Consider the following 24037-nt stretch of genomic DNA (forward strand, 5'->3'; position numbering starts at 1 on the left):
ATGGACATGCAGACATCTGTTCTGCCCTCACCTTGTTAAAACTGCACAGTTAAAATGTCATTGAAGAACAATACTTAGTTCAGTGCTTAAATAAAATGACATTTAGATAAACATAGAAAAATAAATGTGGATGTTTAGTAATAATAATAATAGTTACATTTATCAAAAACTTACTAAGTACTGTTCTAAGTATGATTTGACATGTAGTATCACATTTACAAAAATCTCATGAGGGGACTCTATAATTACTCCATATTATTAGATGAAGAGAGTTAGGAACTGAGAGGTCACACAGCTAGCAAGAGCTGCCCTAGGATTTGAATTCTGGTGTCCTGACTCCAGAGCTATGCTCTTAGCTCTTGAGAGAATAAGTATTTTTCTAATATAAAATAATAGCTCATGATAGTGATGACATTAATAACAAATTGAGAGATTCATTCATTCATTCAGAAAACATTTATTAAGTATTCACTCACCTTGTCCCACCTACTGTCACTTGTGAGCATTGCAGGTAAGGTTTTAGATTTTATGGTACGAACAATCTGGTAATCTAGGTAGGGTAATCAGTAGATTAACCAATTAGAAATTAAAATATATAATTTTGCAAATGGCTAGTATTTACAAAAAACAATGTGAGTGCAATTTGAAAGTGATTAAACTCCAGCTTTGGTCATAAAAACCTGTGCACAGATATTTTGCAGTGCTGCCCAGATGCCCTAAACGTGGCAAGATTCTTGTGAACAAAACACCTGAAGTGGAAGGACTGATTAACAAGAACTGTTTGCTAACTGCTGATATGTTGGGACTGAAGGTATCGACAGAAACTGCACAGATGTGAATAAGGAGGGTTACTGGTTCAACAGGCCTTTCCAGATCTTGTATAAAAATTATGAAAATGAAGCTTCTTAGGATCATTCCATTGAAACTACCACTGAAACTACTTTCTTCAGTTTTCTTCCTGATAGGGGCGTGTACTCAATTTCAGTATGACAGCTATGGACTAAAACCGCTGTTGACTTGTGAGTGAGATCAGTGTGAGTAGGAATAAGAATTTAGGTATCATAAAACTATTCAAAATAATAATGCTTTGTCTGTGCATGATTTGTTTTTAACATTGTTCCCTGAGCTGCTGCATTCTTAACACTATGAATCGTTGGTCTTTTTATTCTTTCTAACTTCTCTGTAGCATTTGACATTGTCGACTCCTCAATTCTGAAAACAGTTTTTTTCTCTTGAATTTCGTGACATCGACCTTTCTTATTGGTCTCTCTCGATGGCTTTTCTTTCTCCTCCATTTCTAAATGTCAGACGTCCCCTGAGCCTCAGTCCCAGGTTGCTTTCCCTCTCACCTTCTTCATAGAGTCCTTTGGCGTGTCCCTCGTGTCCATCCCCAGGGTTTCAGCAGTCCTGGGCCGAATGTCGACATGGATGAAACCAGTACTAAGGGATTCTCTTAGGTCAATTTGAATTTGTTGGGTACGAGATGAGATGAAAATAAACATGAAGATCATTGGCTAAGTAAAACAGATTGCAGGGAGCGGGTCCTGAAAAGAAAGTCCTAGCTGTGTTCCTTCTCCCCCTTCCTCCTCGCTGGAGTGCTGCACTTTGATTCCAGCCGGATGTGGTCTTGCTTTTATCTGAATGGATATGGGCAATCTGTTTGTGTCTCTTGTACAGATTTGACACACGATACCTTTTATTAGAGATGTTTGTGCCTACCCCAAGGCTCTTAAGGACAGAAACAATATCTCAGTCATCATTAAGCCTCCCCACAGTATCTCTCCAGCTCCTGCCACAGGAGATGCTCCGTGAATGAAAGAACAAATGAACAAGCTCTCTCTTTCCTCATGGATGTACTGGCATTGCTTCCCAGTACATCTAAAGCTACAGGTGTGCTCTTTCTCCTCTGCAAAACCAGTCCCGTCTCAGAACTTTTCTGCCTCTGCCAGGTGACATCAGTATCCCAGTTGCCTACCTTGAAAACTCATTGTCATCTGCAAATCCTTCCCTTCCTTCTTTCTCTTATAAAGCTTTGCCAAGGTATATCCTTGCCGTTAAATATCTCTCCCATGCCATTCTACTGTTACCACAACCCATCCAGGTTTTTATTCCCTAACACCTGCAACAACCATCAAGCTGATTTTCCCAATTCCAGGTTATTTTCGCTCAAATTCATGTTATAGTCCAACCCTTGATTCACTTACATAAATCATGGATTTCTCCATATCCAGTCTAATGGATTGTAACCTTACCTAAAACTGGATTCTGAATTTGAGTACATACTCCAGAAAGGTGTTGAGTTCTTGTGGTGTTTGTGATATTTTAGCAGTGTGTTATAATGGGCTATATTGTGAAGGGTTAAGATGAACTTAATTCTGTGGTTTTAATGAAAAAGCAATGATGTAGTTCAGAAAGTTTACAAGAAGGGCTGAGTCAGGAAGAAAATGTCCAAGCGTGGAGGTGGGGAGCTTTGGGAGGGGAAGGAAAGAGGAAAGCCAAGGGAGAACAGCCAGAAAAGATAAAATCAGGCCATCACTAGGTAGGTATCCTCCATGAAATCACAGATGTATTGGTTTTGAATGATCAGGAGTGAAAAACCAGACATCACACACCACCAAAGCAAACTATTTGCAGGGTCTTTAATGGCCAGAAACAGAAGCAGAGAGGAAAGGTGATTCTTTGTTGAACCTGATGTCTCACCTCCACAGGCTCTTAAACATATGGAGTTGGCATAAAACACACAAGCCCAGCCCCAGGTCAACACTAGCTTCCTTGCTAAAGCCATTGGGTTTTGTGGCCAAATCATAAATCTGTGATGCTGACAATAAACTTCCTGATCTCTGAAAGCTTTCCTCCCCAGAGTGGACTCTCTTGTCAGGGGTATTATCCAGAGAGGGAAAGACTTCAGAGTGATCTGGGGTAGCATTTCCCACCTCCTCAGGATGACCAGTTCTGCAAGCTTTCTCATGAAGCTAGTCATTATCATTTGCCTCTCAGAATAGGCCAGGAGGACACCATTTCCTTCAGTGTGCAGAAGCTATTAAGAGAGACTTTTCTTTTGCATACCACAGTCAAGTCGGACCTTGTCCCCACGCCAGTGACTTACATATGAAAAGCTCTTGGGCTTCTTCTGTCCTTACCAAGCATGAGCAAACTTGGCCCAGAATAATAACCTGTCTCCAGAAGCTCAATTTAGTTGACTACTTCCCTTATACCCAAACATGTGACCTGCTGCTTCATCTATCCTTTCTTCATCCCCTGTCAAACGCACTACACACTTACAGACACACAGATATTTATTCATTCAACAAAATATTCATTGAGTGCCTACTATATGCTGGGTGTATTTCTAGGCACTGAGCATAGAGTAATAAACAAACAGGTCAAATATCTCTGGTATCATGGAGTTTGTAGTCTAGTGATGATAGGGAATACAGACATAAAGAAAGAAGTCAATAGCCAGTTTGTGAGATGGCCTTTGTTTGTTTCCTACTGCTGCTGTAACATGTCACTGCCAATCATGTGGCTTAAACAACATAAATTTATTTTCTCACAGTCAGAAGTCTGATGCGGATCTCACTGGGCTAAAATAACAGAGTTGTCAGGGCTGTGTTCTTTCCTGGAGGCTCTAGAGGAGAATCTGTTTTCTTGCCTTTTCCACCTCTAGAGGCTGCTGCATTCTTTGGTCCCTGATTCTTTTTACCCCTGTTCAAAGCCTGCAGTGACGGGGTGAGTGCTTCTCCCATTGCATCACTCTGACCACCTTTTCTGCTGTCTCTTCCACTTTCAGGACTCTCGTGATTACATTGGACCCGCCCATCCAATCCAAGATATTCTCCCTGTTTTAAGGTCAGTTGATCAGCAACCTTAATTCTGTCTGCAACCCAATTCTCCTTTGCCATGGAATATAACAGGTTCATAGATTCTGTTGCTTTGGATGTGCACATCTTCAGGGGCCACATTCTGCTTACTATGTAAGTGCCATGGAGAAAAACAAAGCAGAGATGGGAGAGAGTGCTGCTGGGAGGGGTCCCAAGGCCTCAATGACAAGGTGACATTTGAGCGAAGACCTGAAGTTGGTGTGGTCAGGAGCCATGAGTTCAGAGAGGTGTTGGGGCCTGAACGTGTAGGGCTGTGTAGACTGTTGTAAGAACTTGACTTTTACTCCGGGTGAGATGGAAAGTCATTGGAAGAGTTTGAGCAGAGGAAAGATCTGATCGGACTTCTATTTCAAAAGGATCCCTTTGCTGCTAGGGGGTAAGAGTGTAGCATGAAGACTAGTGAGGAGGCGAATGCAGTAAATCCAGGTGAGAGATGTCGGCAGCTGAGAGTGGAGAAAAGTCGTCAGATTCCTGACGTGTTATGAAGGCAGAACAGCAGAGGGGTGGAAGAGCGAGTTTCGGGTTTCTAGTTAGGAAAAAGGACTTGTACTGGAGGAACTTTGCCAATCACTGGAAAACTGTTCGAAAGATGTTGGACTATCACCAAGCGTGAGAAATATCCAGGATAGAAGTTAATGTTTTGTTTATTTCAAACATTTAGGCAGCAAACTCCATATATGCAAATTCACATGCTTCTATTTAAAAGTGTGACCAGAAACTTATTATACTTATTATGTGTATTATACTTATTTCAAAGTGACAGTGGTATCTGAGTTGCCAAGCAGTTTTATATAAACATCTCCATTTCTAATATTTTTTCTGTGGACATTATTTTATTTTATTTTTGTCCATGAAGTGATAGATTTTTTAGAAATTGTGTTTTTTTTTTAAAAAAAAATGTATATACATTAAAAAAAAAACTACTCATATGAAAAGAATACAAAACCGCCAGGAAACCAGGAAATAATCAAAGCTGCCTTTGCTTTATTACCCGCAGCACAGTATGACGTGACCATAAAATTCTAGCCTTTGTGGTTTTCTGCATAAGGATTATAATGTAACATTTGAATTTCCTGCATGTTGTTGACTTCAGTTAAACCCATTCCTTACATGTTTTATTTACGTCTAGAACATCTTTGTCTTCTTTACTGTAATTCTCGGTCTGAGGCACCAGATTTTTTTCAGATACTGGACGTAAATATCTCTTATCCTAAAGACCCAAGGGTGGTAGTGGACCAAGGGGCTCTGGCTAATGTTTAAGGGGCCAAATGGCAGGTGTGGTAGAGAAGGTGGCTTTATAATCACACTGAGCTGCTCCCAGCCATGGCCTATGGAGTGACATTGACCATGGCCCTAATTACTCAGGTCTCTCCCTATACATTCAGCTTCATCATAAATCACCACTTTATAATCTCTGTGAGCTTCATTTTATTTTTTCTGCCATAGGGCCTAATCTGGAAGGTTTTTTTTCTGTCTATAAACCCCTCTTTACTCACTACGTAGCTAGTAAGAGCTGTTTATCTTTCAGGTCTCAGTTTAAAGTCACTTCCACCCAGAGAATGTCCATGATTCACAGAGAAGGTTTAGAGCATCCCACTGCACATTGCTCTAGCATCTTGCTTGTCTTCTCAGTACCACTCGTCTCACTTGTGATTATTTTGTTGGGTCTGTCTGTCCCACTTGATTGTGAGGATTTACTTATTTATTATTATTTTTTAAATAGGGTGTCTCCCCCACTGGAGCATAGGAGTCATGCTTACTTCTGGATCCTAACATTGGCCTGTGGTCTGCCATCGTGCTTGAGAATATTTGTTGAATAAAAAAAGGAACAAATACAGATTTTATTTTTTTTTATTTTTTATTTTTTTAGGCAAGGCAACCTTTGGTTGACCTTACAGATTGCAAGGACCTTGTCAGCTTACAATCCCTTATTTTTTAGTTTTTACGCCTACGGCACTCTGGTCTTCCTAGGTGGTCTCCCATCCAAGTACTAACCAGGCCCGACCCTGCTTGGCTTCTGAGATCAGACAGGATCAGGCTTGTTCAGGGTGGCATGGCTGTAGACAGATTTTATGTATGTTAAGAAAACTTTTAAACCAAAGCAAAAAGAAAAGGAAATCAATAAATAACCAGGACTAGTTATCTTTTTTCCCTAGACCCAAATTGGGATAACTAAATTAATTTGTGATTCATAAGTTAAAGATAATTTTCTGAGTGACTAAAATTTGCACTTTGTTATAAGTGAACTTTCTCCAAAACAGACCGGAGGGTATGCAATTTCTGAGAGGATTTTGAGCAGAAGCTGATTAATAACCGATTCTTGTTTGAATCCCCCACAGAACTGTTGTCCCTAAGTTTGGAAAGCTCATTTTACTTTTGGTCCAGGAGCCACTGCTATCCTAACATGCTCACACCGCACACACAGCAGCCCAGTATCATTGGCCCTGTGAAGGCTTCACCACGGTCCTTGTGCCTTTTCCTTATCAACTAGGCACAGGAGCCACAGTGCCTAGAACTCACTCATGCTTTTAAAAGCCTGCAAAAAAAGTTTTAATTTCTTTTAAAACTCAAAGGAAAAAATGAACTTTTAAACCAAAGAAAATATTTAATAAATAATATTAACGTATTTGTCTTTATACTGATGTAGCCATAAATTATAATTGTTAATATTTTTGTGTGTGTGTGTGGAGGAAGAGCACTGTGAAAACCTTTCAGAGGAAGGTGGGGTTAGTCACTTTGGCCTCTCCTTCTGGAGCCAGTATATTGTTTCAGGCTCGTTTCTCTCCCCATCTCCCCGCCGGCCCCCGCCTCTACTCTCCACCCCTTATCATTTTGAGTGTTTATTTGGATTTCCTCTTTAACCTTCCTCATTGTTCTAAAAGTACAGGATATGACACAGCTCAGTTACTAGAATGGACCGCTATTGTTTCCATGACGAGAATGTAAATATCCAAACTACTCTAAATCTGGTAGGAACAGGCAAAAGCAGGCGATCCTCTCAGTTTATGCAGGCTTTTCTCTCTGGACTCCACCTGTGGTCACCCTGTAGGTCTGATATGAATCCTTTCTCCGAGGTGGTGCTGGTTAAGGGCCAAACCTGGCGGGAGCCTGGACCAAGGAACTGAGTGACGCTGCCGCCGCCGTCATTGCACGCCACATCCTCTTGGCGTCGGGTGGCGGGCGCCTCAGGGACACTGCCACTCGAGGAAGTTTTAAAAATAGCCGATGTCTGAATTATCCAAGAACAAACAAACGGAAAAGGTTTTTGCTTGGCTAAAATGGACAAGAGTTTTGTATTATAATAGCAGTTGAGTGATTTAAATCATTTCCCCTTTAGAGCAGCACCAGACCTCCAGAAATCTTATGTGTGACCTTTTTTTTTTGTTCCTGTAACACATTTTAACAAAACTTGGGTAACTTTAGACCCTATATTACATAAAGTTTTATAGTCCTTCCGATGGGTCCCACCTGGGTCCCTGTTTCAGCCTCTTAGCTCTGCTTCCCCTCTCTCCTCAGTCATGTCTTTCACCTCTCAGCACTTTTCATTTCCCATTCCGCTCTCCTAGATGAAATTGGAGAATGAGTCTAAATGAAGCAAAATAAATACTTTAGCTGCTTCTCTGTTTTTACAGAAAAATCTGTGTGGCTGAGGAATTCTGAGTATAAGTGAGCAGGAGGCAGCTGCTTATCATCATGTAAAGCGATGTTCTCTTCGGTAAAAGCATTGCTTTGGGCTCATGAGGCTTGGATTCTCGTCTTGTCTCTGCGACCTTGTTGTGTGACATGTCTTTATTCTCTGGGACTCAGGTTCCTCATTGGTTTAACAGGAGCACAAATCTCCCAGCAGATTTTCAAAGCACACTACTGGAAGAGGAAGAGCCAGAGTTAGTTTGGTAGACTTTCCTTGGGATAAGCCAACTTCCCCTTATCTCAAAGCCTGTTATCCACTTTGGACATCCTCTAAAGTGGCTTAAGTCTCAGTCCTAGGAAAATGGAGAGGGTAGCCATAAGGGACAGCTAAACAGAAGGCCAAAGAGCCTTAGACTACATTGGCCCAAGCATATACTAGTGACAGCCTAATGGAATCAATTCCAAAGTGACCTCTTGATTTATACAATGTGTATCTTCTGTTCCTTTTACTTGGGGTAGATGGATATAAAAAGACCACAGGCCCCAGCTCACCCTGCAGGATGTAGTCTCAAAGATGGAAAAGACTTCACTCTCTGAAGAAACAACCAGTGAAGTCCTTCCTGGTCTGTCACTGAACGTGGTCCCAACACTTTGCTGAGTTGTAATTCATCCAGGCAGCATTTATTGAGCACCCATTTTGGGGTCAGGCTTTGTGCTTAGAGCTGGGGGCTTGAAGACCAACTCATGCTTCCTAGATGGTCTTTCTTTTTCACCTTTTCTCCCTGTAATCTATCTTCATATAGAGTCAGAGTGATATTTTAAATACCTAGATCATGTCACTTCCCTGCTCAAAACCCTCCAGTGGCTTCCTTTTGTAATTAGGATAACATCTAAGCCCCATACCTTTTAGTATAGGGCCCTGCAAGGTCTGCGCTGAGCTTTCTTCTCTGACCTCACCCTACCTGATTTTGTTGTTGCAGACACCACTGGTTCCTAAATCAGGGCCTTTTTTGGCATGGTGGTGGGAAGGCCCTCAGGTAAGTTGATTTTTAAATTATTTTTATTTTTCTTACTTTTCATTTATAGTTGACATTCAATATTATATCCGTTTCAGGTATATAGCATAGTGGTTAGACATTTATATAACTTACAAAGTGATCCCCTCGATAAGTCAAGCATATTGAATTCAGTTGACAATGCTCAGGTCAAGGCACGTTATCATCACAAGTGCCATGCATGTGTTCCAGCAGAAAATGATACCTCGTGCATGTATATTTTAAATGTACACAATATATTTTATACTTTTCTTACTCAGCACTAGGTTTTTGAGATATAGCCATATTGTTATGGGCATGTTCGTTCACGCCATTTACACATTTTACCTATTCACTCTTTCAGTGATGGATACCAGATTGCTTCTCCACTTCCAGAACACCGCTGCAGTGAACACCCTGGCACCATGTGAGAACCTGCATGCTGGCCCACAAGAGTGCACTTGCTGGGCACAGGGTAGACAACATATTTAACCTGCCTCAGTAGTGACAGATTGCTTTCCAGAACAGCCTCACCAGCTGTACTGTCTCAGGGCCTTTGCACTTGCTTTTCCCTGTGTCTGAAATAATTATCCCCCGGGCTCTTGAAGATATTTTCTTCTGCTCATCAGTGAGGTCTCAGCTCAAATATCAGTGCCTCAGAGAGGCCCTCCCCAATCTTGCTGTTCCCCACAAACCCACATCCCCAGGTTAGTCTCCATCAGTTTTATTTCTGTTTGTTACATCATAGCACTTTTCACAGTTTGAAAGGAACTGTGATCACTTATTATTCGTCATCTTCACGAGCGCAGGGAACATTTCCTGGTCACTAGGCATCTAGCATAATTCTAGCATGTGGTAGGCACTCAACAAATATTTGAATAAATGAATGAAATTATAATTATAATAAATAGTACTGTGATGTTAACCTGTTTAAAACTCTAAGGTTAGGAAAGCGAGGAACATAATAGGTGTGTGAGAAAAGCTTTTTAAAAGGGGCCTAAAGGGCAGATTGGAGGCCCTGGTGATCTGCTCAGTTCCACAAGCATCCACCCTTACATCCTTTCCTAACTTTTTCATCAGATTTCGTAAAGGCCCACCCTCCTGGGAGGCTGGTGTAAAGCTCGGCAAGCCCACACGGGGGCGCCCAGAACACACAGTCTAGGGAGAACTACAACTACATTTACCAGCATCCCGCGCGCCGCGGACTTACTTCCGGAGCCCGCGGACGACATGGCGGCGCCCGAGGAGCACGATTCCCCAACTGAAGCGCCCCAGCCGGCTGTGGGGGAGGAGGAAACTAAAACATTTAAAGACCTGGTGAGTGTGGATGACGCTGACTCCTTTTTGTCCTGCTGGCGCCAGGCTCAGGTAGAGACCGGTTGCCTTTGAATCCAGCTGATGGAGTACAGAAGTAGCTGGGGCCTAGCTTAGATTTCCCCAGAATTTCCCGAACTCGAACGTGGCTTTGTCCCTAGTAAGTAGAAAGCGTTCGTTAAGTCTTGAGCTACTGTCTCATGGTACTCAGTTAAGAGCAAACTGAGTAGGTGCACTAGATAGCGTTTGAATCAAAGTGTAAGGGATGCACATGTAACCAGTATGGTGGCTCTGACGGTTATTAGGAGGGAGGTGAGTGTGTGTTCTTTGCTAACGGGTGTTTTTCTGAATTCTAAGGGTGTGACAGATGTGTTGTGTGAAGCTTGTGACCAGTTGGGATGGACAAAACCCACCAAGATCCAGATTGAAGCTATTCCTTTGGCCTTACAAGGTAAATTGAAATTGAATTTGTGCCCTGGTACAGATTCAGTATGAAGTTATTCTCAAATACATGTTGCTTTGAGAGCATTGCTTGCAGACTTCAGTGAAATAAAAGTATGGTCACTAAAGACAGAAACTTTGGTCTATTGGCTTTTGAAAAAGTACTCCATTTTTACTCAGCCTACTTTCTAAAAGGGGATTTCGTATCCTTAGCAGATGCTGACTTTAAAGAAGCATTGGATTAAAGTGTATTAATGAGAAACTTGTTAGAAATTATGAATCAATAAGTGCAGATTTATGTAAGGGTGTCTGGAATCTCTGTTAGTCTCTAGAGATTTGAGAGCTCTTGCTGTGAGACATGTTTATCAGATTTGCAGAAGAGTGTTTAAAGTGTTGGCTGATGACTAGTGGGACTGAAACTAACAGGATGAACTTTAATAAGAGTAGAGGTAAAGTCTTGTTCTTAGATTCCCCAAATTCAAATTTACGGGATTAGGGTGAGCAGTAGAAGAGACCCAGAAGTGTTAACTGAAATTTATTAAAATCCTCAGAGAGAGTATAATCTTAGCTACATTACTGTTAGGGGTGGGTGATTTTGGTTTTTTTTTATCCCTTTGAGAATCAAATAAAAATATAATATTTTTGTCTACGGCCATGCAACCCTGAATGTGCTCGATCCTGTCTGATCTCAGAAGCTGAGCAGAGTTGAGCCTGGTTAGTACTTAGATGGGAGACCACTTACGAGGACCAGGTGCTGTAGACATTAAAAATAATAATAATAAGATTTTTCTCCCCAGAAAAAAAATGTATAAGTATATCTACACATAAAATTTACCTCTTGCCCTGAATTCCTCTCCCACAAATCCCAGGTTAAGAACTCCTGAACTAGCTCTAGTAAGAGACTAGTGCTTTGTTTTGCACTGTTTAGAACACACCTACAATACTAAGTTTTGGGGACCAGTTTTATGGACCAGCATTGAGTGTGGTGTAGTATCGAGAATAGTCACAAATTGTTAAAGGAACTAAGTGTATTTGATCTGGAGAAGAGTAGGGTTAAGGGGTGGGATATAATTGTCTGTCTTTATTTGAAGAGCTGTCATGCAGAAAAAGAATTAGACTTGTAAAATTCCATTTGCTCCTTCCATAAAGAGTCACTAAGTATCTGATACAAGTATAAAGTACTGAGAGTTAAGATTCTGCCCTCTACAAGAGCTTACAGTCTAGTAGGAGACATAAATTAATTACAAGGTGAACAAGGACCTAAGAAAGTAACATTTAAAGTGCACTTAGTAGAATAGATTACTTCTCATTGGAATGGATTAAATTTGTTTCATTTTTTTGTTTTGGTTAGGGAGATTGGAAAGACAATTGAGCCAGACCTCGAAGACTGAATAGTATTTAGACATTTAGATTTGATGGGAGGGAGGACTTTCTAGGGATAGGGAACAACATAAAAAAAAGTCAAGATGGCTGGAAAACCTGGGCATGTGTGGAGATCTGCAAGAATTTAACAGAGTGGTGGGGAAGAATAGTAAGGTGATTGGGGCCAGATCATGAAAGACTTGAATGCTAGTTAAAGGAATTTGGTCTTTGTTTCACAGCAAGGGGAGCAGCTTTGGAGATTATTTTTTAGCAGAGGTATGAAATCCTTAGAGTTGTAGTCTCGAAACATCTCAGTGTGTAAGACAGTTTAAAGATGAGAGACTGGAGGCTGGGAGGTAAATTAGGAGGCCAATGCAATAATTTTGGCAATAAATAATGGGCAGGGTAGTGGTAGTGAGAATGAAAAAGAGAAAATGATAGAAGAATTCTAATTTTGTAACCAGTTTGTTGATATGGAAGGCAAGGAGAGGGGAAATCTCAAATTATTGCAAGGTTTCTAGCCTATGTGTTTAGAACATATTATTCACATCACTGATATAGAAAGCAAACACAGGAGGAAAAGTAATTTCAGTAAAGATGAGTTCATTTAGATATAATTGCAAATATCGGAGAGATTGAGTTGACTAATACACAGTTGGAATAGATATATGTAATGCTGGAGCCCCACGCCTGGAACTTGCACCTGGGTTTGGATATTTCGGAAGAAACACTAGGAGGACTAGAGGGGTGAGAACTGCCGTTTGTTACTCACAAGGCAGGGAAGCTACAGCAGAGGCTGGTTGAAGCTGCAGGAATAAAGCTCCTGACCAGGAGCAAGCAGAGTTTTTTATGCACATAAGCAGAGGGAGGGGTTGTCTCATTGGGGAAGCAATGAGCCTTCTATGAACGATGGGAGCAAGATGTGCTGCTTGCTTACAAGAGCAGATAATGTCCATGGGAGCAGCAGAAAATGTCCTGGGAGTAGGCTCTGCTGAAAGCCCTCTGTGTATTGCCTTCCTCGACTGCTGGCTGGGCAGCTATCAGTCTTCTGAGTATTTGGAGGGGCTATGTTCTGAGTTAACCCTACAAGCGATTAGAGCTTGATTAAGAGGACAGAGCTGGTTATAGACCCCATGTCCAAAGAGGCTGTAGGCTGAAACTGTGAAAATGGGTGAGGTTGCCTGACAAGGCCAAGAGATGATAAGAGAAATGAAGGCTTAGTAAAGTGTTGAAAATCAGAATACAATTTCACACAAATTAGGTAGGGATATTGTTTCAAGGAGAAGATAGTAAACTTTCAACTTGTTTAGAGAAGCTAGAAAGATAAGGACTGTATAAAGGCCGTTAGGGGGAAGAAGTCTCAGCAGTCAGCAGTGTCAGAGTTCCTTTTAAATAACAAAAAGTAGGATTGGTATATTCTGACTTTTTCTTAACCTGCGACACAGGAAGAAAGACTCAAAATTAGGTGGTGGTAATAAGTTTAAAATTATTCACAACGTTTTCAGTCAAAAGTTAGTATTTAATGCAGAGAAAATAGAAGTCAATAAAAGATTACTGGGAGCTGAGTAACATGACTGACATAATCACCATGGAAAATGTGTTTATTCTTATACTTGAGCTCGTCTCACTTTAATGAGCAGTTTGCAAATTTTTCATTTGACTCTCTAGATTCTGGTTCTAAGCAAACGATGTAAGTATATCTAACAAAGTTTTTTTTTATTTTCTTCTATTAAATTAACTTTAAAATTTTAATGTAAGTAGTAATGATGGTGTCAGTTTCTAAGAAGTTACCGAGTCCTGGGTACATCCATTGTTCTTCAGCCTTATAACAATCCCAAAGGTAGAAATGATAATTGGTGAAATTGAGACTAAATGCCTTGGCTAGAGTCACGCAGCTAATTAATGCTGGAGCTGGAATTTAAAAGTATAGGATCTCTTAGTTGAAAAGCCTATGTTCTTGGCCCTATATCACAGTGTTATTATGGTGACCAAAATCTCTTGATGGTTTTTAAGCATGCTTTCCTTCTTATCTGTTTGCTGTATTAAGTTTATTTCTATTTCAGAGATCACTCAGAGTCCTCTAGGAATTTCAGACATTTTTTGAATAGCTGCCATACACTAGCACTTGTGTTAGGTGCTGACAGAGTGGCAGGCGAATATGAATTTACTCGGCTCTTACAGAGTTTATGTATTCTAGTGTATTCTACACATACTACCACTGAACAGGCTTCGGAGTTGTGTGAAGAAGAAAGGAGATGATAGAGGAAAAATTACCAATTTTACAAACAGTATTGGGGGATTATTAAAAAACCCTGAAAGCAGTACAGGCCTCACTGGTGGCAGTGGGCATTGCTCACAGCCACATGATTGAGCGACTTAAGCTCTTTTCCTTTCCCAGATCTTTTTTCTTTATCCTTTCTTCTGAAATTTTAAGAATTCTCTTGACAAAAAAGGACAGACAGTGTTTTGTTTTATTTTGTTTTTTCCTTTTCCTGAAGTCATGTTGTGGTACGCAGGCAAGGAGGGTAGAATCCCCAAAGAGTTGGGGAATAAAAAGCTTCGGAAGTTCTTAGCTGCACATAGGTGGATGCTGTTGGAATTCATTGTTACCTACCCTACAATCAAGGGGAACCTTAAAATTCATACATGAGTGTGAAATTTGTTTCTGGAACCTTCACAAGATTAGTCCATTGTCTGGTCTAACTTATAATTCACACCTCTTGTGTGGAAAACCTTTTGTGTGGAAAACACTGGTATTAATGGCTTGGGGGCTAAAGGGTAGAACTCACTAGAATATACTGTTGTTTGACCTGGCGGATCCTAGCTTAAGAGATTGATGTCTAAGAGATGGATGTTGAAAAGTGCATTCTAATTGGTATTAACCACTCCTCTTTCTTGAAACTCTCTTCCTCTTTAACTTTAGGTCAGTATTGTCTTCTTGTGTCTCTCTAGCTGTTCTTTCTCAGTTTTTGTTGTTGTTGTTGTTGTTGTTGTTGTTAATTCTATCAGCATCCTTCCCTGCCCCCCAAAACACTGTTAAAATTTCTCATCCAGTCCTGAAGCTCTAACACTATCTGCATCAGTGAGTCTCAGCTAGTGCTCATTAGAATCACCAGTGAAAGCTTTAAAACAATAGCGATTTCTGGGCTTCAGCCTAAATCTAGTGAATTAGAATTTCCAAGTGTGGGTCCCAGGCATGTATAGTTACAACAGTCTCATAGATTATTCTGATGCGTCTGCCCTGAAGGAGAACCACTGGTAACTAGTAGGATGTTCATGGCTCCCATGTCTGAATTTCTAGCCCACACTTTTCTGTTGAGCTCCAAACCAGTATCTCCAGTTGGTTTTCAGATATTTCTCTCTGAGCTTCCATAGGAACTATGCCCAAACCAGAGTCATTATTTCCTCACCAGAACTTATTTTCTTGTAGCTCCTGTCTCAGTTTATGGCCTTTGACTTTCTCAAGCTAGAAACCTGTATGTCAACCACATTTCCTTTTGTTACTTTCTAAATCTCACTTGTTCATATCCTCACTGCCTTGACTCAGTTCAAGCCACCATCATAACTCCCCTGGTATCTTAATTGAGCTCTCATTTTCCTGTGTGTTCCCCATGGTTGTTTAGGTAGGTGCTTTTAGAGTGGAAGAAACAGTCATGTTCAGATTACTTCGGGGAAAAGGGATTTATTTTAGGGTTAATGTCTAGGTAACCTCATCAGTTATACAATTAAGGAACAATGCAGGCATCAACTGTGGCGATCATCGCTCAGTAAGCATTCCCATTGGGCACTGTTCTAGTGTTTTGGCTTGGGAGTTAATTTCCACATCTCATCAATAATGGTTTGATTGGTGATAACAGACCATGGAGACCTATTCTTAAGGAATTACTTATGTCATTCTTCCCTCAGAAGGAGCATTGTGAATGGCCTGCACTGTTAAAACTCCTCAGCTGCTCCGTATGCCATCAGTTCTAGTTTATCTTCCTAAAGAATAACATTGGTCACTATGTTCTCTGCTTCAAATTCTTCAGTTCCTCTCTCTTATAGGAATATATCAAAACTCTTTACCATGGCTTATGAGTTCCTTTTTTAAAGCCTCATTCTTCTCCCTTCCCCCCCTTAAGACTTCTGTGTTCTAGACATTGTACTTCTCACTCTCCCTATGTATGCTATGTTCTTTAAAGTCTCCATCTTCTCATTATACAGGAACATCCTTTCTTTCCTTCTTTGCTTAACTTCCAGATTTAATTTACCTATCACCTCTGTTAGCCTTTCCTGACTCCTTAGGGCAGTAAGTTACTCCTTCCATTGTGTTCTCACTGTATTTCACAGGGCTTATGTTAAAGCACTTATTACATTATAATGTATTTGTGTATTTGTATCTCATCTTTGGATTTTGATCTTATCTAGAACAGAGACCATGTCTTATGTCTATGCAACCTCCCTCTCTCTATAATTTATCAAATATTTATTCAGTGTCTGCTTTGTGCCCAGCATTTTGTTGTACAAAATGTGGGGAAAATGCAGAGAAAATTTCTTTGCCATTAGACGTTTTCTTTTTCTTCTAGGTCGTGATATCATTGGGTTGGCGGAAACTGGCTCTGGAAAAACAGGGGCCTTTGCTTTGCCCATTCTGAATGCGCTGCTGGAGACGCCCCAGCGTTTGTTTGCCTTAGTTCTCACCCCCACCCGGGAGCTGGCCTTTCAGATTTCAGAACAGTTTGAAGCCCTGGGGTCTTCTATTGGAGTACAGAGTGGTAAGTGTCTGAGTGGAAGGAGTCTTAAGAGTTTCTTCATGAGTTGAGAATGAGTGTGAAAGGAGAATGGAAGGAAGTATTATTAGGATAAGTTTATTGAACTAAAGAGCTGATTTGGTTTTTTGGCTTGGGGGAAAGTTGTACATTTAAGGGAGGAACATGTTTAAGTAGAAATCTACTATTGGCTTTAAAAGTTGTTCAGTGAACTGTGGGAAAAAATTAAGGATCTCTTTTCTATGTTTGTTTGTTTGTTTTTTCCCTGTAGCTGTGATTGTAGGTGGAATTGATTCAATGTCCCAGTCTCTGGCCCTGGCAAAAAAACCACATATAGTAATAGGTGAGTAATTGACAAAGGTAAGACACTGACAGTGATGAATTGGAGAAAATCTGCTAATGTTGGGTATAACTTACTTGTGTGGAAAGACTCTGAAGAAGAGATTTTTGTAACCCTGTTTATTTTTTTAATTTCTAAAATTGACGGGGGAGGGAGGGGGGATTGAGGAGGGGCTTGGTAATATTCTTTCCTTTTTTCTTCCTTCCTAAACATTGCTCTTTCTCCTCAACCTTTCTTGGTAGCAACTCCTGGTCGATTGATTGACCACTTGGAAAATACAAAAGGTTTCAATTTAAGAGCTCTCAAATACTTGGTCATGGATGAAGCAGACCGAATATTGAATATGGATTTTGAGACAGAGGTAAGCTCTCAATTTCTTTCCTCCTTTTAGAGCATCTCAAGTGCCCTGTTTAAAAATTTGGTTCATTGTACACCTGCTTTATGTGGAACACTGCATCATGATCAGCTAATCTGAACGTCTCTGCTGTCATTTTTCACTCTTGGTCCTCTTTGCATTGTCAGTGCCTCAGCATCTTCTTTAGAATATAATTTGACTCCAATTTCAGAGATGAGAAATACCAAAATGAGATTTTATTTTCTACTTCATTTGATTCGGACCTTTTTCATACACCTTGAAATATCTGTTTTCTATGATGACTCATCATAGCCTATTTAGTTGATTAATACTTATTCTTGACTTTTCTCTTAGGTTAATTCTAATCTACTAACTTAAATTGTTCTTTTTCTCTGAATCACATTTTTTTTTATAGCATCTGGTATGGTGTCAAATAGCAAATACTCAGTAAATTTTAGCTGAATTGAATTGAATTTTTTGAGTCCCCGGATCCTCACAATGATGTATTTAGTTCATCATTCTATTCTCTATCTCCTTCACAAAGACGATTTGCAGGTGTCCAGTCTAATGTTAAATTGGTTCCTTTCCTCTTTGTGCCTTAGGTTGACAAGATCCTTAAAGTGATTCCCCGAGATCGGAAAACATTACTCTTCTCTGCTACCATGACCAAGAAGGTGAGATTTTTCTAGGACTTCTTTTTTATAAGAATTGATAAATGAAAACAATAGTAACAACAGTAATAAAAATAGAGCGTTGGGAAATCGGTGTACTAATCTAGGTTTTTTCCCTCAGGTACAAAAACTTCAGCGAGCGGCGCTGAAGAATCCTGTGAAATGTGCTGTTTCCTCTAAATACCAGACGGTTGAGAAATTACAACAATATTATCTTTTTATTCCCTCTAAATTCAAGGTAAAGTATTCGCTTTGATCATTCTTGCCTCTCCCTCTCCCTCACCAAAGCATCTGAAAATGCGTCAAATCTTGATTAGCTAAGAGCTGTGCTACAGAGTGGAGTCCTTTTTGTTTGTTTTAGAGAGCATGATGTACTTATAGTTATCGCTGATAAAGTCAGATATTCTGGGAATTCCCAAATTAAATAAACCACTGTAATGAAGTCATTATATAATTCTTTCCCAGCCCCATCCTTGAGGTTGTTTTTCTTTTGTGTGCTTATTATGTGGCTTTTTTGTAGTCAAGGGACCCTTGTTTTGTGCTTTGTTTTAAGGACTTCTGGTTGCTGAGTACAGATTTCCTTGTGCTTGGCTTTAGGCTATATGTAGAATTCATGGTTCACAGAGATGACAATGCTAGTTAAGGAGTGCAAAGCTTACAGCTGGGGGTCTGGATGGTTGAGAAGCAACAATAGGCTTAGTCTTTTGTGTAATTTATATGCCCAGGATTCCAACCTTTTCTTCCAGGTTCAATTACATATATTGTTTTGGGTTTGTAACTTAGGATACTTACCTGGTTTATATTCTAAATGAGTTGGCTGGAAACTCCTTTATGATATTCTGCAGCACCTGTAATAATACTCAGAGAACAGCTTTGCTACTCCGAAATCTTGGATTCACTGCCATCCCCCTCCATGGACAGATGAGTCAGGTAAAGATTCTTTGGCATCATTAGTGGTGAACTGGTAGCATGAGAAAGAGAAAGCTTATAGTAGTGGGTTTGTTTAGTAACAACACATGACATTTATGCATATTTTCCCATAATTGTTCTGATTTTTTGGGCTTTGAAGTGTTGCTCTGGATGCTTACTTCCTCCTTTTAGGATAGCAGGAGACTCAGGTTAGGATATTCTATAGGTAGTTGCTGGTACGGAAGCTTTTGAGTTGATTTATTCAGTCCTAGTGGTAATAGTGGTCACTAAGGACTTTTAATTATTTCCCAATTATCTTTCTATCACATTAAACAGTTCCTATTTCATGTTAGTAATTTCTAGCCTGAGTTTTGAATATTTTTCCGTTTCTTCCATGTTTCCTTTTGACCTGTGAAGTTTAGTCTGGACTTAGGGGGAAACATTGTTTTAAAAACTTCTGTCTCTTGTATTTCAGTGTGTCTAGTTCGTATGTCTTGGATTCCAAGATTCCTTAAATTATTTTCATTTCTGTTTTTCATTATCTCAGAGTAAGCGCCTAGGATCCCTTAATAAGTTTAAGGCAAAGGCTCGTTCAATTCTTCTAGCAACTGATGTTGCAAGCCGAGGTTTGGACATACCTCACGTGGATGTAGTTGTCAACTTTGACATTCCTACCCATTCCAAGGTGAGTCCTGTTGCTGACCTGACTTTGTAATCCTAAATTTACTTCTTTTTTTTCCACCAAGGTGTAATTGACATATAACATTATATTAGTTTCAGGTATACAACATAATGATTCAATATTTGTATGTATTGCAAAATGATCATTACAGTAAGTCAGGTTAACATCTGTCACCTCACATAGTTACAATTTTTTTTTCATGTGTTAGGAATTTTTAAGATCTACTCTCTTAGCAACTTTCAAGTATGCAGTACAGTATCGGTATTATTAACTACAGTCACCATGTTATTATGTTACGTGCCCAGGACTTATTTATTTTATAACTGGAAATTTGTACCTTTTGAGCCCCTTCACCCATTTCACCCTTCTCTGGCAGCCACCAAATCTCTTCTCTATAGCTATGAGCTCAGTTTTTTGTTTTTGTTTCTAGATTCTATACATAAGTGAGATATGGTATTTATTTTTCTCTCACTTATTTCACTTAGCGTGATACCCTCAGGTCCCATCCATGTTATCACAAATTGCAAGATTTAATTCTTGTTTTATGGCTGAATAATATTCCATTTTGTCCAGAGTATTTCTTAGTGAAATGTTTTTTGTCTTTCTTTAGTTATAACTTTTTTTTTGGTCCTTGATTTAGTTAAGTATCAAAGTTTGTTTTGTTTTTCTTTTGTCCTGATTTATTCCTTCTCATCATTTCACACGTGCCTGCAGGTATAATCTTTCATTTTTAATTTTAATAAATGTGTTTTATTTAACCCAATATAGCCAGAATAGCCCCCCGTGGATAGAATCTTAATACATGTGGATAAAGGTAGCCAGGGAGTGGTATTAGATGCTCACAGTCAGAGGGGCTGACCTTTGTCTGTCTCATTTCTTTCAAAGTGACAGCTTGTGGTTCGTAGTGAATTTCAGGGTTTTTCAATCTTGGCATTGTTAACACTTGGGGCCAGTGGATTCTTTGTTGTGGGGACTGTCCTTTGCATTGTAGGATGCTTAGCAGCATTCCTGGCCTCTGCCCACAGCTGACATTGTGACAACCAGATATGTTTCCAGACTTTTCCAAATGTTCCCTAGGGAGAATAAAGTCGTCTCTGGTTGAGAACAACTGGTATCTCTTGGTTTTGTATTTAACTGCTGTGGACAAGGTGCTGTTTCGTTTGATTTCCACAATAACTGCACATTTGGGCATGTGTTCCTATCCCTGTTTTATAGATAGAAACAGGTTCAGAGAGGTTATGTGACTTGTAGACAGTTGTGTAGCTGGTAAAATGAGAGCTTTGACTCAGGTCTGTCTCTAGACCCAGTGCTGCTTTTCTCTACACCATGTTGGCTGTAACCAGGTAGATATGCTCTGTAGATTTGTCTTTCTATAAAAGAAAGGAAAAAATGAGATCAATTTTGTGCTGTGAGGAGAATAAAAAAGATGAAGTAGATTTATCTCAACAAAGTGCCCAATCCATTTTTTTATGTTCCAACGCAAGTCTCTTTTTCCTTCAAAGGTTTGCAGTAAGACTTTACATACATAGTTTATTATTTATATTCCATATAATTCCAATTATTTACCCTTTTGTTTCAGGATTACATCCATCGAGTAGGTCGAACAGCTCGAGCCGGGCGCTCTGGAAAGGCTATTACCTTTGTCACACAGTAAGTAAATCGGCTGTAGGGGCAGAACAGTGTCAAGAGCAGAACTTTAGAGCAGACTGACTTGGAACCTGATTCTACCATTTACTGTAAATGTTACTTAACTTCTGTCATCTCATTTTCATCTTTTATAAAATGAAAATAATAATGCCTACCTAGCAGGGTTTTAATGAATATTGGAGATATATATGTTTAAAAGGATCTAGCATAATATTTGGCATATAGAAGAAAAAAAAAACCACTATTATTTCTTTCAATCGCTAGAGCCGGAGAGCAGTGAACTTTCCGTCAATGCAAAGAATTAGAGGTACTATTCTTAATTCTGTTTTTAAAGGAACATATTTTATGTACCCAAGGCTCTTGGAGTAAAGACTATGTCGAGTGGTTTTCTAATGGGCTCCATACAGAAGATTACATTTAATCAGTATTCTGAAAAGGAACAATAGATTTAATATTGTTTGAAATTGTCGCTTCTTTTGCATCATATAATATAGAGTTCTGGAATGACTAGACATTTACATTGTCAGTCAGCCAAATCTGTGCCAATTTTCCTTAGATACGATGTGGAACTCTTCCAGCGCATAGAACACTTAATTGGGAAGAAACTGCCTGTCTTTCCAACAGAGGATGATGAGGTTATGATGCTGACAGAACGTGTGACTGAAGCCCAAAGATTTGCTCGAATGGTAGGCAACTTATTTTTCACTAATTTCTATGCAAATGGTATTAACTATGGTGCTAGACACTGTATTGTATTAATCCTCATAATAAACTGCAGGAACTGAGTACTATTTTATTCCAAATTTAAGATGAGCATGCTAACACATACAGATGGTCAGTCCTCCATTAGACCTTATAGTTAAGTGGTTGAATCCAGGTTTGGACTCAGTCTGACCATGATGAGCACATTCTTAGCTACTGCTCATGTTTTACATGTGGCAAGGAAACCTTTGGACTTGATATCAAAAGACCCAGCTGTAAACTTGGACAATGTGCCGGACCTCTCAGAATCAGTTCCTCACCTGTCAATTGGGAATAATACCTTGAATACCTTACAGGGTTTTATGCACACCAGATAAGCTAATATAAAGCATAGTTGCTAGTAGTAGCAGTAACAGTAGTAGTGGAGATGAGAAGATTCTGAAGGAAAATCCTTGCAAGTGTTCTCTGCTCCCTGGAGTTCTGGTCTGAGGAATGGAGAAACTTTAACCGTGGGGAACCTCCCGAGTAGCTAAAGTGTGGACATGTTTTTGTTTTTCTTCCAACATGGAATTCTTTGTTGGATATTTTTGTGTATGAAAGTATTACATGTGCATTGGAGGGAAAATTCAGAAAATACAGAAAAGATTAAAATAGTAAATGAAATATGTAAGCCACCCCCCACAGAAAACCATTGGTAATCTTTGGCTATTTTTCTTGAGTCATAATTAGACTTTATCTAATCGTATATAATTAACATTTTTTGACTTCAACAAATATAGATCCATGCTATCATTTCTTAATGGTTACAAAGAATTGCATTATGAGTGTAACATTTACATTGATATGTATTTATGCTTTTTTCAATTTTTAATATTTTAACTAGTACTGGGTTGAACATCCTATTACGTACAGCTTTGCAGGCTTGTCTTGTTTCCTTAGAATAAATTCCTAAAAGTAGAATTGTCGGGCCGAGGAGTATACACAGTTAAAATTCGAATTCATATAGAATGCTACATTGCCCCTCTAGAGAAGCTATAGCAGTTTACATTGTCAGCGACAGTATATGTGATTGTCCTCACACCTTGATTAATACTAGGTATTACCATTCTCTTAAATCTGAAAATAATAGCTTATTGTGCCATGTGAAAATAATAGCTTATTGTTTTAATTTTCATGTCTCCGATTACTAATAAGGTTAATATGTTTGTACATTGGTCTTACTCCTTTGCTAATGTGAGGTGTTAAGGAGTTGCTCAGTGTTTGATTTTAAGGAGGGAAGACAGGATGTGTTACCTCAATGACGGTAATTCATTTTCAAGCCTATCCTTTCTGTTTTTATCAGGAGTTAAGGGAGCACGGTGAAAAGAAGAAACGTACACGGGAGGATGCTGGGGACAATGACGATACAGAGGGTGCTATTGGTGTCAGGAACAAGGTGGCTGGAGGAAAAATGAAGAAACGGAAAGGCCATTAATCTCATTTATAAAGACTTGATTTATGCTTTCTGTTCTGTTAAAGTCCTTTTGAAGAAAAGAAAGAAACCTCCAACAGAGTCCTTCAGACCAAGATGTCAGAATTACATTCAGAACCTGCTCAGCTAATTCAGTACTTATTCCCCTTTCTATGTGTTGGAGTATCATTACTGCAGAATGTTTTTTACAGTGCTGATGAGAAGATTATTTCTGTTCAACTTTGATTTCTTGCTCATGACATGAGTAGGATGTGTTCTATTACTTCACACAGACATTTCATTTTTTTCAGCTGCAAGTCAAGGACTAGGTTGATGAAGCACTTGACCTGTAATTGTAAAGGAAAGAAGCTTCTACATGTATAAAATGGTGATACTTAAGCAGTCTCAGCTTGTGCTTCATTAGACCTAATATGAAATAATAAATTTAAACATCATTTTTAAAAGATTTAAACTTCTTGAAGACCTTTATAGGTTAAAGGACTTTATAGATTTAAGTAAGATCTTGCTCATAGTTAAGAAACTGACAGTGCCAGTTACATGGTAAATTTATTATCCTTAATTTATGATAAACATGACTTTAAATCAACAAAGGAACAAGATGATGGATGGCTTTGAAAGGAAGCTCTGCTTAAAAGGATATTGGTTATTTTTCTTGGGGATAGAGCAAAGTCTTTAAGTAAGACTACAGCATCTCTTAAATCCTTACACAGATTACTTCCTTAGCTTCTTGAATTAAGCAGGTGGTTAGGAAGACTAGTTTCTTATATAGATTCTTATCCTCCTGGTACCTTAGAGTAAAATAAGGAAGCATCAGAAATACACGGGAATTCCAAGACCTAATTTCACTCAC

General features: G+C 39.3%; 1 protein-coding gene and 2 pseudogenes across 1 annotated transcript in view; 2 read left to right on the forward strand and 1 right to left on the reverse strand.

The window, feature by feature from the left end:
- The window catches only part of DDX47 (DEAD-box helicase 47), a 43036-nt gene extending 19404 nt beyond the window's left edge, over positions 1-23632 (forward strand). The window contains exons 2-16 of the mRNA XM_015590014.2: positions 3791-3849; positions 8492-8548; positions 8910-8972; positions 9626-9862; positions 10217-10310; positions 16228-16416; positions 16682-16753; positions 16993-17111; positions 17708-17779; positions 17898-18014; positions 18560-18706; positions 19233-19370; positions 20947-21017; positions 21571-21700; positions 23059-23632. Of these exons, the coding sequence (XP_015445500.1) occupies positions 9776-9862; positions 10217-10310; positions 16228-16416; positions 16682-16753; positions 16993-17111; positions 17708-17779; positions 17898-18014; positions 18560-18706; positions 19233-19370; positions 20947-21017; positions 21571-21700; positions 23059-23190 (1368 nt within the window). The 5' untranslated portion in view covers positions 3791-3849; positions 8492-8548; positions 8910-8972; positions 9626-9775 and the 3' untranslated portion in view covers positions 23191-23632. The remainder of the gene's footprint in view (positions 1-3790; positions 3850-8491; positions 8549-8909; positions 8973-9625; positions 9863-10216; positions 10311-16227; positions 16417-16681; positions 16754-16992; positions 17112-17707; positions 17780-17897; positions 18015-18559; positions 18707-19232; positions 19371-20946; positions 21018-21570; positions 21701-23058) is intronic.
- On the reverse strand, positions 5827-5946 carry LOC112480422 (annotated as a pseudogene).
- LOC112480362 lies at positions 10945-11063 on the forward strand (annotated as a pseudogene).
- Positions 23633-24037: the final 405 nt, after the last annotated feature.

Source organism: Pteropus alecto, unplaced genomic scaffold (assembly GCF_000325575.1).
Source record: "Pteropus alecto unplaced genomic scaffold, ASM32557v1 scaffold103, whole genome shotgun sequence".
NCBI lineage: Eukaryota > Metazoa > Chordata > Mammalia > Chiroptera > Pteropodidae > Pteropus > Pteropus alecto.